Below are 18,500 nucleotides of genomic sequence, written 5' to 3' on the forward strand. Positions count from 1 at the left end.
TTAAGATTCATTAACAGTTGTATTACAAGCAGGGAGACAAAAATAGTAAACGTAAGCAACAATAATGTCAAAATGGTAAGAGTTAAAAAGTATAGAACTAAAATATCACTTGAAGTTGGTAGCTAATCTGTTACAACACACTTTCTACTGATCCTGATTGTTAGAGTGATATTGTGAGTCTGGTTTTATATAAACATGATTAATGAAATAAGAGAGTGGAATCAATATTATGCTCTGATTCAGAAACCTTGGAGTGGCAAAAATGAGTTTTAACAAGTCTTCCAGGTTAATTCTGATGCCTGTTAAGATTCTGGCTTAGACTGTAACTACTTCTACAAAGATCACAAAGTCAAATACTTAAAGATCAATAGTTGCATTAAAGCTCCTTTCCTTCTAAAAATTATCTTCTTAGGATACTAGAATGTAGGACCATTGTTGAACAGACTCTCCTGATCTTCAAGTGGAATATTTGCCTGTAATTTGTAAAGAAGCAGACTCTCCTAGAGTTGAAAGGGATGCTCAATAAGCTGAAAGGTATATAATTGAGAAAAAATAAATTATTGACATTTTTTCAAGTTAAGGTATATTAGAGGTTCTATTTCCCCTTGGATATAGAAAGCTGGGACTAGTGTTCCTTCTACCCTAGCAAGAAAACCTATGTAAAGTAAAAAAATCACAGCTTTGATGAACACATCAAAGAGCCAATGTCACTAGTCAACCAAGTAGTATCAAATCCACTGACTCTCAGCCCCTGCCAAGGAGAGATGAGACACGAGCATGTCACCAGTGACAGACTACAGCTAGAAGAGATGCTGGGTGCCATATAACCAGGTTAGATGCATTCAGCTACAACTGTAATGTATTGTAAAGGTCAGCTGTGGACTAGAGTATAGCACTCTAGGAGCTGTAGACACAGGAGTTTGCACCCACTTGCAGGCTCTTCTCCATGGACTTCAATCTCCTGCTCATGAGAAAGACTGTGGGAAGAGTAGGCGTTGCAAGTACCTTTCTTGGTATTGCAGGCTTGGAGGGGGAAGTGGTCACTGCTGGGAGAAAAGCATGAAGTCCTGTTGCAACCTTTCTCTGGAAAAGAAAATAAGCCTCTGGGGGAGGAGCAGAAAACCTGTCACCACCAGGGCAAACATGCAGACTCACTGTAGCAACAGAAAAGCTTAAACAAACAAACAAACAAATAACACTTCCAACCCTGGGGAAGTCTTGGACTCAGGAGCCTACACCAATAATATCAGAGACCTGCTACTACTGGGAGAGGGAAAAGAAACTCTCCCATAGAAGACCAACCAGAGATAGATGGAGTTTGGCTGCCAGGAAGAGAAGAGGCAGGACCACTGAGAAAGGCTATTTCTAAGACCTAGAAACAGATCCTGTCTAAAGTAGAGAACCCCTTGTCCTCACCACCAGGCTACCAAGCACCAAGCAGTGTGTAACTGCAGTCTATCACTGGTTGAGGGAAAAAAGTGTGAAGAGGGATACAATTTGTGATAGAGATGAAAGCACAAGCTAAAGGTAAAGGAGAAACATTGAGAAAATGCATCTGAAATTCCAGCCTTCAATCTAAGGGAAAGGAATTAAAGCCAATGGTTCACTGAAGGTAATCATAGGAACAAGACAACCCAAACTCAGCTAATTACTGACTATATTCACTCAACAACATCCCTTCCCATATACACACATTCACTAACAGCCTAACAGAAGAGATGTAACCATTTCCAGACATAAAGTCTCTACTCTTAAACACAAAATGTCTTATGTTTAATCAAAAATTACATGACACACAAAAAGGCAAGAAGAAAAGCACAGTGTTACGAGAGAAAATAATCAACAGAGCAGACTCAAACATGACCCCTATGTTTAATCTATCAAATGAGAAATTTCAGCAGAGATGGTGTTATGAATTGAATTGTGCATCCTGGCCAAACACATGCCTTGAAGCCCTAAACCCAATGTGACTGCATTAGGAGACAGGTCCTTTAGGGAGGTAACCAAGGTTAAATGAGTTCATAAGGGTGAGGCCAGATCCCACAGGGCTAATGTCCTTATAAGAAGATGAAGAGACACCAGAGCTTGCACTCTCTTTCTCTGTCTCTCTCCATATGTACACACAGAGGAAAGGCCAAGTGAGGACACAGCAATAAAGTAGCCATCTACAAGTCACGAAAAGAGGCCTCATGAGACACCAGTCCCCACAGCCCCTTGATCTTGAACATCTAGCCTCCAGATCTGTGAGAAAATACATTTTTGTTGTTTTAGACACTCAGTTTGTGGTATTTTGTTATGGCCACCTAAGCAGACTAATACACATGAACTCTACTAAAAAATCAAATGGAAATTCAAGAAATAAAAAAACATGATAAGGGAGATAAAGAATACCTCTGTCAAACTCATAAGTAGACTTAAGACAACTGAATAGACAATCATTGAACTTGAAGATCGGTCCATAGAAACAACCCAAGCTTAAAAACAAAAAGAGTGGCAAAAAAATAACAGAATTCAAGAGTTATGGGATAATATGAAACAATCTCACATATGTGTAATTTGAATCCCAGAAGAAGAGAGACAATAATGCAGGAGGATTTTGTCAAGAAATAATGGTCAAGAGTTTTCAAAAATTCATGGCAGTCATCACAACATAGATGCAAGAAATTCAGAGATTTCTCAGAAGGATAAATTACTAAACAGGCATACGGACACACACACACACACACACACACACACACACACACACACTCCCAGATACATTACATTTAAAGTGCTGATAAAAAAATTGTTGAAGGCAGCCATCAGAAAAAATAATCATTATTTCCACAGGAATAAAATTAAGATTTACCACAGACATTAAAAACCATGAAGGACAGAAAATAGTGGAGTCAGGTATTTAAAGTGCAGCTGAGAAAACAAAATTGCTATCTTAGAATTTTATACCCAATGAAAATATCTTTGGGTATAAAAGACATACTCTGTGCAGAATTACTCCACACAATATAAAAAGAAATTCTTCAGGGAGAAGGAATATGATACCAGATGAAACTTGGATGTACACACACAAAAAGAAGTCTTCAGGAAAATCCATTTTCCCAACTGCCTTAGCTATTGCACTGCTGAAAAGAATGCAGCCTTTGCATCTCAGCCCATAAGCTTCAGAGAGTGATCATCTCAGTCAGGGTCTTCAACAGGACTGGAAAGCAATCAAATCCTACAGTGCTGTTATCTTAGCACCTAGCATCCTTCCAGAGTGGCTGAAATGAATTGATGTCTCTTTTCAAAAAGTCATATACTGATATCTTACAAATACGGTGATTGGAAGGAACTCCATAATAAGAATATGAATATCTCAGTGACAGTCTCTAATAACATTATTATTATGTTGCATATGAATAAGATGTCTTTATTGGCCAAAAAAACCCACTGAAGGAAAGGGTTCAAACAGACTTTCAAAATTAACTGGACTGGTCCAGTAAGCTACAGTGGACTGGTAGCCTCATTCTCAAGACAATTTCTTGTCCTTTGTTATGGTTCTTGTTAGACTGTCCTGAACTTTGCTAGTTGGCATTCCTTCCTGCTTTTGACAACAGCATATTTCAGAAAATTGTTAAAATTTCTATATTCCTATGATTCTATTTCTTTAAATTATACTCTTTAAGTATTCTGTAGCCTATAATGAAATTTAAGATGTACTGTCAGATGATCAGGACAGAATGCAAGATTCATAGAATACAGGAGAGAGGACATATATTACATTCATATTTGAATTTGGAAGAAGTCTAATGATAATGGTACTTATCTAAAGAGGGCAACTACATTATGCAAAAATAATATTCCATAAACAATAAGACAAAATTAGTTTTATTATAAAAATACATATGCTTTGTATATGAGTCATATAGAATTGACACAACTGATAGAATTTACTATGCTACACTGAAGTGAATACTTATTGCTTGCTTGCTGAATTTCTGATATTTTTGTTCATTTATATCTCCATTTGGAAACATTATTTCAATAACATATTAGGAAGTAGAACATATTGTTTTGTAGTAATTTTGGTAATGCATTTTAAAGCATCCCATCCAGGATAAGAAGACTGTACAAGAACTACATGGCTACCATTACTATCACCTTGATCTAGGAAATCAGGAATTTATTTAGTGTTAGTAGGAAAACATAAGAAAGAAAGCCTTTCCCATCTGCCTACTAATTCAATTCAATTAAATAAACATTCATTTTATTTATTTTATTTCCATGCACTAGCTGTGCAAGACACGGGCAGGCAGCTTAACAGAAAAAAGAACAACATGCTTACTTACTAATTTGATTCGATGACCAGGAGTTGCACTGATTTCCCATGTGCATTCTTTCCTGATTGGGTACTTGTCTGGCCAGTTGGACTAGTGATAAAGGCACTTGGACTGTGAATCTTCTGTTCACACTCAGCTGTGCCAATAATGATAAAATCAATTAGTGTGGAAGTCTAGCCCAGAATTGGGCCAGCAAGGAAGTAGCCTGTTTACACACTATCCTGATGAAAGATTTTCCTCAATAACTGATCCTCACTCTAGTATCCAGTATCATATTCATCTGCTTTGGTAAACCTGTTGCATAATCATTATCATAATCAGAAAATGTTTTTGGGGGGGGGTTCACATGAAATTGTGTTTACAATGAATTAGATAAATGTCTACAAGAAAATGAACTCTTTTTAACTGCTGGATCTGTAAGTTTAGATTTTAACAGAGCAACATTATTGACAATCAAAGATATCAACTCTTGGTATGTGCAAAATATTTAGTGCAATGCCACAACAAAAATGACTATGTCGTTTTCAGTTATTTTTTTCCTATTAACAGAAACATCATTTATAGCTAACTAGTATCACTAAGCCACTTTATGAAACATGTCTTTACATTTTCTCTCTCTCTTTGTTAAAGTATACACTTGAATACTTAAACCATAATTTTAGCTGCTTAAGTAAATTATCTGTCATTTCATCACAGTGAAATGAAGCACTAAGGGGAAAAATATGTAAACAGCTACTAGCTTCTGAATTAATTTAAAAAAATGTCATTCAATTAACATGAAATTTATTTTAGGTCTTACAATTTAAAAAACTTCATCTTGGAGGCGACCATCCAATATTGTTAATTTCAAACTTCAAAAACATGTAATATCCTCAGACTGTATTCTATCTATATAATTTAAGAAGTGTCACCCTGCACATCCTGGCTTAGGCTGGAAATTATTTGTTATGTATTGTGTAACCCATTCTAAAATACAATTAATTCTGTGAAATTTTCCAAGAAATCTCTGGGGAAATACTTTACTATATGGAAAAAACACTTGTTGCACTACAGGGCTGCACAGTAAGGATAAAATGACTGACTTTACTGTGCTGTTGGCACATGCTCTCCGACTAGACCTTTGCTTTAACTGTGCCGAGTTTCCATAGGGAGATTTGGATTCTTAACCAAGGAACACAAAAAAAGGGTGAAATTCAGCTCCTTTCAAACAATATAGGGTCATGCAGCAAGACAGTAGTCTTAAAGTCTGGATCCTGTCTTGACAAGGTTTCCTAAATCCCATTATCCCTGTCCTTGCCTTGGCCATATGAAGTGTGGAATCTCCCAGATCTGGCAAATAGTTTAGTTTTTAAGACAAAGCCAAGAGGCTCACTGCTAAACTGTATAAGGCACCTGTACTATAGCAGTGGTGAAAGAAAATCCAGCCCCTTTACTAACAGTAAAGATGAACTTTATTAGGGGTGCCTGGATACAGTTCCATTTAAAAAGAAGTCCTTTCTTGAAAATATTTACTCTAATGAAGAGAGACTTTGGATATCTAAATTTATTTGCTACCTGTGAGTCACAGGCTACATGCATACTCTGAAAAGCTCTTTTTTTTTTTCTGAATTACCTTTCATATTTCAAAATAACTGGGCCTATTCCCCAGCCTACTGATTTATCAGAATGCTTTACCAAGTTACATATATCACAATCTCATTGGTTTATGCTCATACATGAAAGTAAAAAGAGAAAAAAATCCTACTTGCATATGATTCTGGGCAATGTCATTAACTCTGTGAAGTAAAGAGGAAAAAAATGTGACATATGACCATATTTGAATGGAACTGAATGGAACAAGGGTCAATTCAGGGTATTCTGTACTATTGGAATGTGAATACAAAGAAGTGCTATCTAACTGTGGTTCCAGTCAGGCACCCACCACTCTACATGTGCTAATGACTAGTTATGAAACCTGCCTTAGTAATAAATCCAAGTTAAATGGAAAATTCAGCAGCAGACCCACAAAGGAAGAAATAAGACCTGAATAACTATTTCTTGTTCCCATGTAGCTCATATTGGCTCAGGAGATTAAGATAATTATCTTTATAAAATCTTGGAATATGCTAAGAATTTGGGACCAAAAACTGGTAGGCTAATATTGAGTCACTAGGATGCTTCTGTGTGTGTGTGTCTTGGGGAGGGGGTAAAACCATGACTTAAAACTCTAAATGGCACAGTATTTTCAAATGTCTTTCTTCTGGTAGGCATTTTTGAATTTGATACTCCTGGTATTTAAAGTGACATCACTCATGTAGCACATATATGAGATATTTTGGGGAGGGAAATTGAACTAAACGTAAAACATTTAGCAGAAGTTAAGTTTAAATATGGAGATAGTTATAAGGTCTGTTCTGTGAAGACTGAGGGATAATGTAGTGCCTTTCTGGCTGCCAGATGGCATCACGGCAGCTTCTGTGTCTGTTATACAAAGTTATTCTAATTCCAACCATATATGAAGTGCAGTACTTTTAGGTAATACAAGGTTTCCAATAGTATGACTTGGATCTTTGAACACTGCATGTATTTTTATTTTTGACATTTGAACAGTTAACATTTATCACTCATTGATATGATTAACTCTACCTGGAAGGACTGCTTTACCCAAACTGCATGAAATTCTAGATGTTGTCAAAAAAAGAACACTTCTTTCATACCTTCCTTGCAATCATGTTTATTTTCATGCAGCACAAATCCATTACGGCACTGACACATGTAGCTTCCCACTGTGTTGACACACTCATGTTGGCACCTGCCATTATCCTTAGAGCACTCATCTTTGTCTAGCAAAGAGATAACCCCATAGATTAGTAAGTAGCTTTAAAAACAAAAGATATCAAAGGAGAGTCATTTAGTTGTGGTTAACACTTGCAAAGGGTAAACTAAGTCACAGCTTTCCATGTTCCCAACATAAAACAAACAAACAAAAAAATCAAAAAATTTATAGTGTCTTAGTCCTACCCACCCCTTGTTTAGCTTGGAGCCTTGCGCCATGAATTGTTTCCAAGATCATTTGCACCAGGGTAACAACATGTAGTCCTCTTTCATTCCTATGCTGGAGAAGTTTTGAGTAGGGCAAAGGAAATGAAAGAATCTTTTTCCAGCTAATCCTAAACATTTATAGCCAATTTTTAAAATAAATTAAAAATTGTGAGTAGTTTGATTAAATGCAAATAATGGCATTTAAGTGGAGGGAAATCCTTCACTATATTAACTGTGGTGTATAGGCAGAGGCTAAACACATTTCCAACATTTGTGTGTAATCGTTTTTTAAAAATCACTCAGTATAATTACTGTAGTTGATTTTTTAAATTAACTTTGCAGTTATGCTGAGCATCAATAAATCTGAATATTTTATAATATTTCAAGACAGAATAAGGCATCATTAGACTATCTTTAAAAAGAAACAATTTATATATTTTAAACTAATCTCCTCTAGCAGACCAGTTTATTAATAAGTAATTCTGTAAAAGGGCTTTTAGTGTGCTAGAAGTAAAGGTTAGAATAGGAAATATGAGCTTTAAGAAATAGACAACAAATTTACTACAGGGAAAAAATTATTAGCAGGCAGTCAATTCAGTGAGAGGCATCAGCCACCATATTATGTTGCTTAGCTGTCATTCCATGACTGGCTTGCCCTTTAAAGTAAATACTGGCCTCTGCTCCTGACACATACATATGATGACACATCACTCAGACCTTCCCCACTCCCATAACACAGAGAACAAAGAGGACGCACGGCAGTCACATCAAAGGTCAGGCTGAATTCAAAATTTACACTGTGAACTGATTTTTCTAGTGAAAATTTGTGAGCTCATGGTGGCACACAAATAGCAAATGTTATTTTTGCCTTTGTAATCAAATCAATATTCCCCCTATGGAGATGGGTTTAGGAAAAACATTTTTATCCAAGGATCTGATAGTAATTTTTATGTATGCAACTATTTTTTCCCATTTTGTAGACTGATAACACGACATAGCAGATATATGCTATGTCTAATATTGCCAATTCATGCATTGGCAATATAAGAATATTCCATATACATACAGGCAGTCCCAAAGTTCTAAAGAATATATCAGGATCAATATATCTGCAATTTATGTGTTCTCTACCTATCCTTAACACTTCCATTACACTTTTAATACTTACTATGGAGGCTAAGCAGAGGAGAAAAAAAGCATAGAATAAAGAAAATTTATCTCTAAAAGAACATCAAACATCAAAATATATAAGAAATCAGAAATTAATAGAGAATTAGCCTTGTAAAATTAATTTTAGAGAAATTCATAATTTGAAGGTCCCATTACCTTAATTGTATCAACAGTGAAAATTACATGTGGTAAGTTGTGAATGACCTGTGCAGAATGGGTGAATGGTGAACCATACTTCCTACTACCATGCTGTCAGCTACCTGCATTTCCTAATTCAGACAGTCAAGCAGTAGATGATTTAAATTTACTATTTTAACACACCTTTCCAGGTGCTCTTAAGATGCTTTGGAAAAATACTTCTTCATGGGTTGATGCAGAAATACACTTCATCATTGTTAAAAGGAAAGAGCCAATTTAAAAATTTCTGGTGCTAGAATTACTCTGAAATAGACACATATTTCCTATAAAAATATTTATCTAATGTTGCTTGGTATACTTAAAACCTGATATAGTGAACTTTAGTTGTACTCTAGGTCAACCAGACTTTTGAGGGTTGGTTGGAAATCTAAGAATTGTAAGTAAAGTAGTTTAGAAAAAATTAGTTCACATTTGCAATTGACTGGTAAACAGGTTGCTCAGTGACAAACCTATCAGGGCAGGGACTGCCTGAGTCATCCTTTTATTTGGATCTGTTTAGACTACCATACATGAGATATATAAAAATATTAAAAGAAAGAACACAAGTTAGTATTGCTGAATTTTAAAACCTACAGTCATTTTATAATGAAAACAGTTCCAAAACATAAAATATTTCTAACATTTAAACTTCATTTTAGTGGAAATCTCATGTTGCTAGGTGATATTTGTAAGGAGAGTTATTTTCTTTAGATCTGATAGAACATAATCTGACTTGCGGTAATGGTAAGTAAAGAGAAATAAAGTTGAAAGTGAAACCATTCATATTTGAATAGTAGTTTTTTGTAGCCAGTTTTTCCTATTTCTAATGTGCTGGAAAAATAATTTTTAGAGGAAGAAGAATAAAATGAGGAAGAAGAGGAGGAGGAGCATGAAGATTTTATATAGTCATATTGTCTAAGTATCTATTATTTTTCAGTGTTCCAGCTGATAAATGTTTCCTGTCTTCTTCCCTGCATCAAACATTTCTTAATACAAGCGATGTCACGTTAAAATTGAGTTATCAAATACACTGCTAGAATATATGTACAGGTTAATTTAAAGCTTGCTTAAAATTCAAAATTGGACAAATCAAAATAGAAATTAAAAGCAGCAGATAAAAGTCATCATCCCCAGCAAAGTAGCATTTAAAATTGTGCTGGCATATGCCAAATAGTCAATATGAAAAGACAAAATTTTAGTAAACCTCGGAATACTTGGAATTATCCAGACTTTTTAATATCACACAAAGAAAGCTATTTATTTAACTTAATATCATAAAAGATGAGTTCCCCAAATATATTCTGAACTTATTATAAAAGGTCATCAAACTTGAGGAAAAAAAAAACTATTAGCAAATATAATTCTGTTTTCACTTTCTTTCCTTTTCTCCTCTTAGGACACAAACTACTAATATTTTGAAAAATGAAAATCCAAAGAAAGAGAGAAGGAAGGAGGTTGCAGAGTTTTAAAAATTTCTCAGAAAGTCTGCATAACAAATTCAATAATTGAGAATTCTATCAATGATTCATTTGAAATTTTCTAACATTTTCATACTATAGGCAGGAATTTAAAAAATCGTTTTTATTAGTAAGAGAAACAAACATTTTATTGAGTAGAAATCAAAACATTTAATCTTTGCAGGTGGAAATTAGCCTCCTTCTTTGGAATGGACATATCTGATTTCCATTCCTTCATGCTAGATGAAGGAAAGGTCCATTATTATGGAAAAAGGAAGTGGCATTTTCCCATCAGAGGCCTGCAGAGTATCCTTGAGACTATCAGAGGCCATTAGTCTATGAATAATACATACTGGATGGGAATGAAGTGGCAACCTGTATTAAGTTCTTGCAAGATTCAAAAATAAAACTTTTCTCTTTGCAGAAAGCTTCCTTGTCTGTAGGAAAAAGAAGTAAAGGGTCCACGCACCAGAACAGAAACACATGAGCAGATATATTTACAATAAATGCTCAAATATAAAATAAACAGATCACACACATTCATGCATACAAACATACACCCCATGCATGTGTGCACGCATACAAGACACACACAGGTTTCAACACAAAACTGTTGAAAAATAATCACCTTCAAAAGACCTCTGATAAGCTCTACTGAGAGCAACGACAGACAATTTGCTCTTTCTAAAACATGCAAATATTTAAATATCATTTATCATGAAACTTGGAACAGGATTCAGAATCATAGGAGAGCTTTATTTGAAATTAATCACACTAATATTTAATGTTTTGTTAGAATAATATCAGGTTGAATTTATTCTAAAAATACCTATGACCATTCCATGAAAGAAATGGTGTACAGGAGGAACAATGAAAAGAAATATCTATAAACACTGAAAGGTAGATAAGACGAGGAGCAGGTCAGTTGAAATCACTTGAATACAGAGGTAGAAATATCACACAAATCATTTTATCTGACTCCTATATTTGTTACAGACAGAAATAAACTGGGAATCAAGAAATCTGGGTTTTACTGCATTTCTGCTACTGTGCAGGTCACTGGGTCCATCAGGAAAGGATCACATTCCCATTAAGTTACCCGTGAGGGGGACTGCCATTTAATGAGGTTATCCTTCAAGTCATCATTGAGTCTTTTCACCACTACCAGGTTGCCTAAAGAAGGTGGAATGTCTATGCACAGCTCTCACTGCCTGAAGTTATTTGTTACATTATTCCCAAATAATGAACAGTGTGATTAAATTAAAAGTCCAGTTTCCCAAATGTTGCTGCTTTTACATGAATAAAATCCTACTAATATTTCCTTTAAGTTTAACCTATTTAAAGAAAAATAATTTTGTTCTGAGTAGAATACAGTTAATTTTGCTTAATCACTTAAAATAAGTAAACTATATCATGTATACTTATGCAGATTTTTATACTTGTGTTCAAATATAACACCACAAAAAATTAAGTTTGGTTTTACTGTCATAAAAGTAAAGTAATTATTGTTAATCTAAAAACAAACCTCATTCATTCCAAGAAAATAGCAGTATTATATTGTTGAACCAGATCTCTTCTAGAAAATGCCTATGCCATTATATTCTGAATTACATTAAAAAATTAATAGACATGTAATTTTACATCATGTTCAAATAGTCTGACTTTTATAGTTGTAATTTCCTTATTTACTTTGATATTATTTCATTATATTGCTTTATAACATACCCTTAATATCAGAACTATATGACACTAATTTTTATAGAGGAGCTTGTGGATATTCTGCAGTATAAACCGATCACTTCTAGATTTTCAAGTTACAGCATTTTTCATGACTAATTTAAGACATTAAATAAGAATTTATGTGATGGTTTCTTGCTTTGATGTGCATGGAAGTGACAGAAATCTGTATTAATTATTTTGTTAATAAGTTCTTAGTGTCATTCTTCCAATTCCATTTCTTAGGTCTATAAAGTGCTTATTTAAAATCAGAGGCTATGTGCAAAAATAAGTAAAATCTCAGTATGATTATTTCATTAAATAATTGTAGTTTTTAAAATAATGCTACCGTTTATTTCATTATATTCATTAAAAATCTAAATACATTTTCCTTGTGTTTTTTCTTCCTTGATGTATCACTTAGCTGCAAGACAGCTAGAAGTTATTTTTAAATAGCTTTCCTTTACAAAATATATGAAATCACTTATAATAAATATTGTTTCTTTTTAAATTGAATTTCTTGATAATATTTCAGGGAAAAAGTATGCTGAAAAAATAGCTAAACATGGTATATTTCTCATTATGTTTTCATAAATTCATAATCACTTCTAAACTTTTTAGAAAACTGGTTATAAACAGAACCACTTAAGATTAAGTCTCCAGATAGGGTGGGAGGGAGGCACAAGAGGGAGGAGATATTGGGATATATGTATATGTATAGCTGATTCACTTTGTTATACAGCAGAAACTAACACACCATTGTAAAGCAATTATACTTCAATAAAGATGTTAAAAAAAAAAAAGTTTGTCTCCATCAAATGTTTCTGGATTAACATACACAATACAGCAAACATTTATTCAATTGTCTATAAGATATTATAAATTAACTATAAAAATAAAAATTAGAAGCTTTAACTCAATTCAAAACATTTGCATTAATATTATTAATTTGTATTAATATTTATTAACTAATTAACAAAGAGATGGATTTAAAAATTTCACTCTCAAAGATCAAAGTCTATTAGATAATGTTTTCAAATCTAGAAAATATTTGGGGTAAAAGATAGGTAGAAATATGATGTGTGTTTTCCTTTTAAAGTTATTTTTATATTTAAATCAGATGAAAACTGAGAAGAATTGTGGAGAAACTACACTGCACTATCTTTTCACCTTAACACAAACATTCTTGGGATTTTTAAATAGCATTGTTCAGATCTGTTCCCACCCACGTGCTTAGCTGTATGCACAGTGCACATAAAGCTTTATATCTAGATTTCCATTAATATTTTATCATATACAACTTTTTACACCATGAAATCATTAAACCATCCTTATGGTATGAAAGAGCTCACACAGTGCATTTGAAGGTTGTTTAAAATTTCTGTCACTATCACAGTATATTGAAAATCCTTCTTCCAGATTTTGAAATATTTCTTTATGAAAGAGTCCCAAGAACTGAATTTCTGAGCAAACAGATTAGTCAATGTAATAATTCTTGATTCCTATGCTAAATTTATTTCTAAAGAATTTGTCACAATTAATGCAGTAATGTGTTTTATCAAATCCCCAAGAGTGAATTTTAACATAAAAAAATCCTTCAATTTTGTTTGTGAAATACAATATCCCCATGGTTTACATGCCTACTTTCTAATAGATACGATGAGTTATTTGACTTTTAACACACAATTACACTTATAGCATTATTAGAACTCTAAAATGATATTTTCAATGTGAATAGAATCTATATAGTATAATGGGTGATCTTTTGTAAATTATGTTTTGGTAAGATGATCCTAATCAGGACATTAAGTAACACTGCCATCTCTTTATTGTACAAAACAAATATGTTTTTATCTTCCCTTTTCCTGAGCAAACATCTTCCCCACTAGCAGAAACTCCCAAGAATTTAAATGTAAAATAGACCTAATTACTTATCCAGGACTATAGTATTTTAAATATGAATATGACAAACTGCCAAGACTTTTCAATGAATCAAAAAGAAAACACTGAATGTTTATACTTAATTATCTTGGACTTTACAAAATAATAATCTAATAAAGAAGTTAAAAGTATATCTATTTTTTCTAGGTCACAGATATGTTGAACATAACACATAACTAATGCTATTTGTGAAGGATGTGATCATCTCTTATGGTTAAGAGAACAGAACCCAAGATGAACTGGGGTTAAATACTTTGTGACACTGAACACTTAGAATATTACAGTTTTACTTTGATTATTAAAGAGATAATGTATGCCTGCATAATATGTTCTCAGAATGATAGCTACAACATGAGAGTTTGTGGTTAATTTTCCCTGAACTTCATTGTTCAGTTTACTTAACAATATTATTGTCCTAAAGACAGAGACTAACAACCTGTCTTTAGAATTTAGGAAGTTTTGCCTGAACAGAAATATCAGATAATGAATTTTAAATACTCTGGGGAACTTTAAATTTACTTATACTTTGTCACCAGTATATGTAGCATGCATCTTTTTAAAAAAGTTTTATTAAATAAAATGAGTGATTAAAGTATAGGATCCTGAATATTAATAATATAAAAAATATTATTAATAATAATAAAATTATAATTAATAGTTATAATTTTAGTTTTTAAAATAAATAATTTTAGTTTATAATTTTAGTTTTTAAAATAAATAATAATTTTAGTTTTATAAACTAATTATAATTTTAGTTTTTAAAATAAATATTTAGGTGGTTCTAAGATAAGAAGACTTATCTCTAAACACTGGTTCATCTAAAATTTGTAAACTGCATAATATTTATAGAATAGTAAAGTCTAAGGAAGTCTTCCTTTCATTGAAATAGTATATCAAAATGATACTTTGAATAACAAATCTTAAATGAATGCCTGAGAATAATTTTTATTATTTATTTATTTATTTATATTGAGGTATAGTTGATTTACAATGTTGTATTAGTTTCAAGTAAACAACATTGTGATTCAATATTTTTATAGATACTCCATTTAAAGTTATTATAAAATATTTGCTATATTCTCTGTACATTACATCCTTGCAGCTTATTTATTTTATACATAATAGTTTTTACCTCTTAATCTCCTCCCCTTATCTTGCCTCTCTCCCCCTTCCCTCTCCTTACTGATAACCACTAGTTTGTTTTCTATATCTGAGAAGAACTTTTAAAAGGCAATTATATCTGAGGGAAGGAAGGGAATGAGAACAAGGAGCCAAGATCCATTGTATTTTAAATGTACTTTCCTATATGACTTGAACCTCAATGGAACTTGTGAACCATTAATTTCAATTACACTGAAAGCCCCAAACAAACCCCAGGCACTGTAAATCTCATTAATCTTAAATACATGGGGACTGGAATAAATAGACTTTGAATTAACTCAATCTAAATTACCTGATATTAAAACATAATTGGAATTCAGTTGCTTTACACTGCTTGTCAGTCTTTCAGGCAGAATAGATTGCTATATCTAGCAAGGCTTATTACAATTTTATCTAATTTTGAAGTTTCAGAGTAATATTTTTAAAAGGAACAATTTTGAAATTGGGAAAATAAGGGCATTTCACTGATGTTTCTATCTAGTTTCTTAAGATTTAGGGACCTTTAATCAAACTTCAGCTCTTTAAAAGGGAATTTTTAATGTGAGTTGGTTCAACTAAACATTAAATTCCAAATGTAGACATGTCAACTGCTAAATGTATCCAATAATATATTATTTTTAGTAAAATTATAATTTCCATATTTCTAGGTCTCTTACTGCAATCATTTCTATAATGATGAGGTAAAGTATGATTTTTAATGTCTACTTAATAAAAAGAATGAATATATAATAGTAAGAAAAGGAATAATAAACATGTTGCTAAGCAGTAAGAATAAAATATATGTTGCTAAAATGAGACCACATATTCCAAAGACAAAGATAATTTTGAAAAAGTCTGCCACTTTTTGGAAGTCTGGTATCATTATCACTATCTACTTAAAAAGTCACTGTGTGAAAATATTACCATAATAATTTTGTGTTATTTTTACTAGCCTTTGAAATATTTGATTAGAATTTATGTAAGATCTAAGTGTTTGAGAGGTACATTTCATCAGGGCCATTCTTATTAATATCCTAATTTTAAAAAAGTATTAAACTAGGATAAATGTTCATGCATTCTATGTATCTCCAAGTTCATTTACAGAAAACTGGGAAGAATGGATAGCATACAATTTAAGCCAATCCACCTTTAAAATCTGTAATATACACATGTAGCATGAGAATACTGATACCTGAGAAGAAATGTGCTTTGAAACCCTTCTTGGATACAGTATTGTCAGATTTGAATTCAATTCTCATATTGTTGAACTGAGATGTGATCACTTCAGGCACTTCAGCACCACAAAATTTGCCATGCAATTTAGACTCAGAAGAAAGACCACTCCAAATCTCCACATAATTGTATTTGCAAACCTAGAAATAAACATGGTTACTGTAATCACCAGATGTGAGAGCATCAGATGATTGACATTTACTTTTTTAAAATTTACTATGTTTTTCCCTCTTTACTCCTGTGGTAGTCAAACTGGACTTAACAGGTACAAAAATCAAGAAAAGTGTCCCAATATGAAACAGAAGCCATGATAGACAGATGAGAGAATTTTGCTCCGAATAGCCCCAAGAGATGTATATACAAATGTACGCTTGTATATATGTATTTACAGCATACATATTTTCCAAAAAATACAGACTTAAGGAAAACTGCGATGAATAATTGTTTAACAAAGCATATGATTGAACTCTGGGCATGATGTGTACTTTGCAATATGTCAACTCAGATTACTGGCTCTTGTGATATTAATTAGGTGATAAATAAGCAAAATGTTGCTAGGAAAAATGAAATAAGTTTTCTATCTACTTTGTTACAACCACAACTTTTATTTAGAGAGGGCTCTGACACAAGATGGGATAATGTTACCAAAGCTAAAGTTGTTTGATATTGACTTTTCTTTTAGATATCAGTAAAATGAATAAAACAATGAAGTTATAACTTAACCCAGTATTCTATAAGTCAAGATTTTGCTCATGCTTTTATTTTAAATATTCAAGACTTTAAACTATGAAAATGCACAGAATTTTATTAATAGGATTCCACACAGTAACCTCATCATAAGTTTAAGAATTCCAGGATATGTTACAGTGTTTGTAAAGGCTCCTTCCATGAATAAAGACTGCTACCATGAGAAAAATGCTTTCAAACACAATGCCCCATTTATTTTAAACCATCTACCCTTCTTCCTCGTAAACATAAACGTTTATCCTTCTTAGGAACATCTATCAATTAGTGAATCAAAGTGCCATTCTGCCACAACCAACAGCTTTAGGGAAACTGAGAAAGTAGAAGCCATTCAATACTAAGCTCACATTACATTGAAGAACTGGCAGGGAGATTCCCATTTTCAAAACGTGTTGCTCATATGAAAGCTGTTCTAAGATTACTATAAAAATACATTCTTAATTTTAATATTTTCCCAAATTTAAGATAATTATTAAAGAAAAATGATGTTTCATGTGGATAAATTATGTAAGAAATATAAATTGCAGTCTTTTCCATCATAAAGCTTACATGATGTAAAGATCTCAAAATGAGCTCTAAAATTGTATAATTCTCTGAAATATCAGTGCATTACACTTCATATTTTAATTTCCTTTAAGGCAACACAAAAGTCTGCACTTCTTTTTAACTCAAAACCATAGAAGTGCCTTGACTACTACAAATAAAATTTTTAAAAAATGATTAAAAGAAAGAAGGATAAGTGAGAGGGGAAAAAAGAAGAAGCAAAGATACATACACAAAGACAAAATTACGGTATGAAACCTACAAATATTACCAACAATTATTGTCCAGGAGCACAGATACATTATATTTCTGTTCTCTCAGTTCTCTGTGAGTGTTCAACAGATATACATCAAAGACAAAATTATTTTTGAGTGAATTTTATCATACTTCTGGATCTCATTCATTTTAAAATAAACCCAGGAAAAAAAAGTTGTTGGAAGAAAGGATGTGGGAGTTAGAGAAAAGAAAGGAAAGTAGAAAAGCTGAAATAGAACAAACATTTATTACATTTTCTCTGGACTTAATGTTGCCCGATCACACAAGACACAGTTCTAAAAGTTGTCATCTCTAGGCCTGACATTCCATTTGAATTTGGTGTATATGTACCAGCACATAGGAATTCTCAAATAAATGATTTCATTTGTTTAAAAGTGATCACCAGATAGAAAACTGGACGTTTACTATGGTAAGCTATAAAGGCAAAGGGAAGATAGTGTCAACTAAATACATGTTTTATTGAGGTTAAAAAAATTTCTTTCTTCTTCTCTATCTTTCTCACTTTATCTGTGAACTATAAGCAAACTCATAATGAAAAACTACTTATATAATGAAAATATACCCATTTCCACAAGTGAAATATACCAGGTTTTCCCAAAAAGGTTATTTTGTTATAACTCAATAAGTGAATTTTGGTATTTTTTCTAGAAAAATCTATATGACATTACCCTAATATTTTCATAGTACATTAATAAATCAGGAAAATGCTGGGGGGTAATTTTCAATCTCCCAGAGACAGTCTAAAATATCATCCAATGCCAGCAGG

General features: G+C 32.5%; 1 protein-coding gene across 1 annotated transcript in view; it reads right to left on the bottom strand.

Annotated features, from left to right (window-relative positions):
* LOC103082944 (tolloid-like protein 1) overlaps positions 1–18,500 on the bottom strand; it is a gene marked incomplete at its 5' end in the record, with an annotated part of 73,724 nt that overhangs the window by 38,431 nt on the left and 16,793 nt on the right. Inside the window, 4 exon segments of the mRNA XM_082931048.1 lie at positions 4,322–4,402; positions 4,405–4,452; positions 7,013–7,138; positions 16,131–16,311. Coding sequence (XP_082787174.1) covers positions 4,322–4,402; positions 4,405–4,452; positions 7,013–7,138; positions 16,131–16,311 — 436 coding nt within the window.

This window comes from Lipotes vexillifer, unplaced genomic scaffold (assembly GCF_000442215.2).
Source record: "Lipotes vexillifer unplaced genomic scaffold, Lipotes_vexillifer_v1.1 scaffold2228, whole genome shotgun sequence".
NCBI classification, from domain to species: Eukaryota; Metazoa; Chordata; class Mammalia; order Artiodactyla; family Lipotidae; genus Lipotes; species Lipotes vexillifer.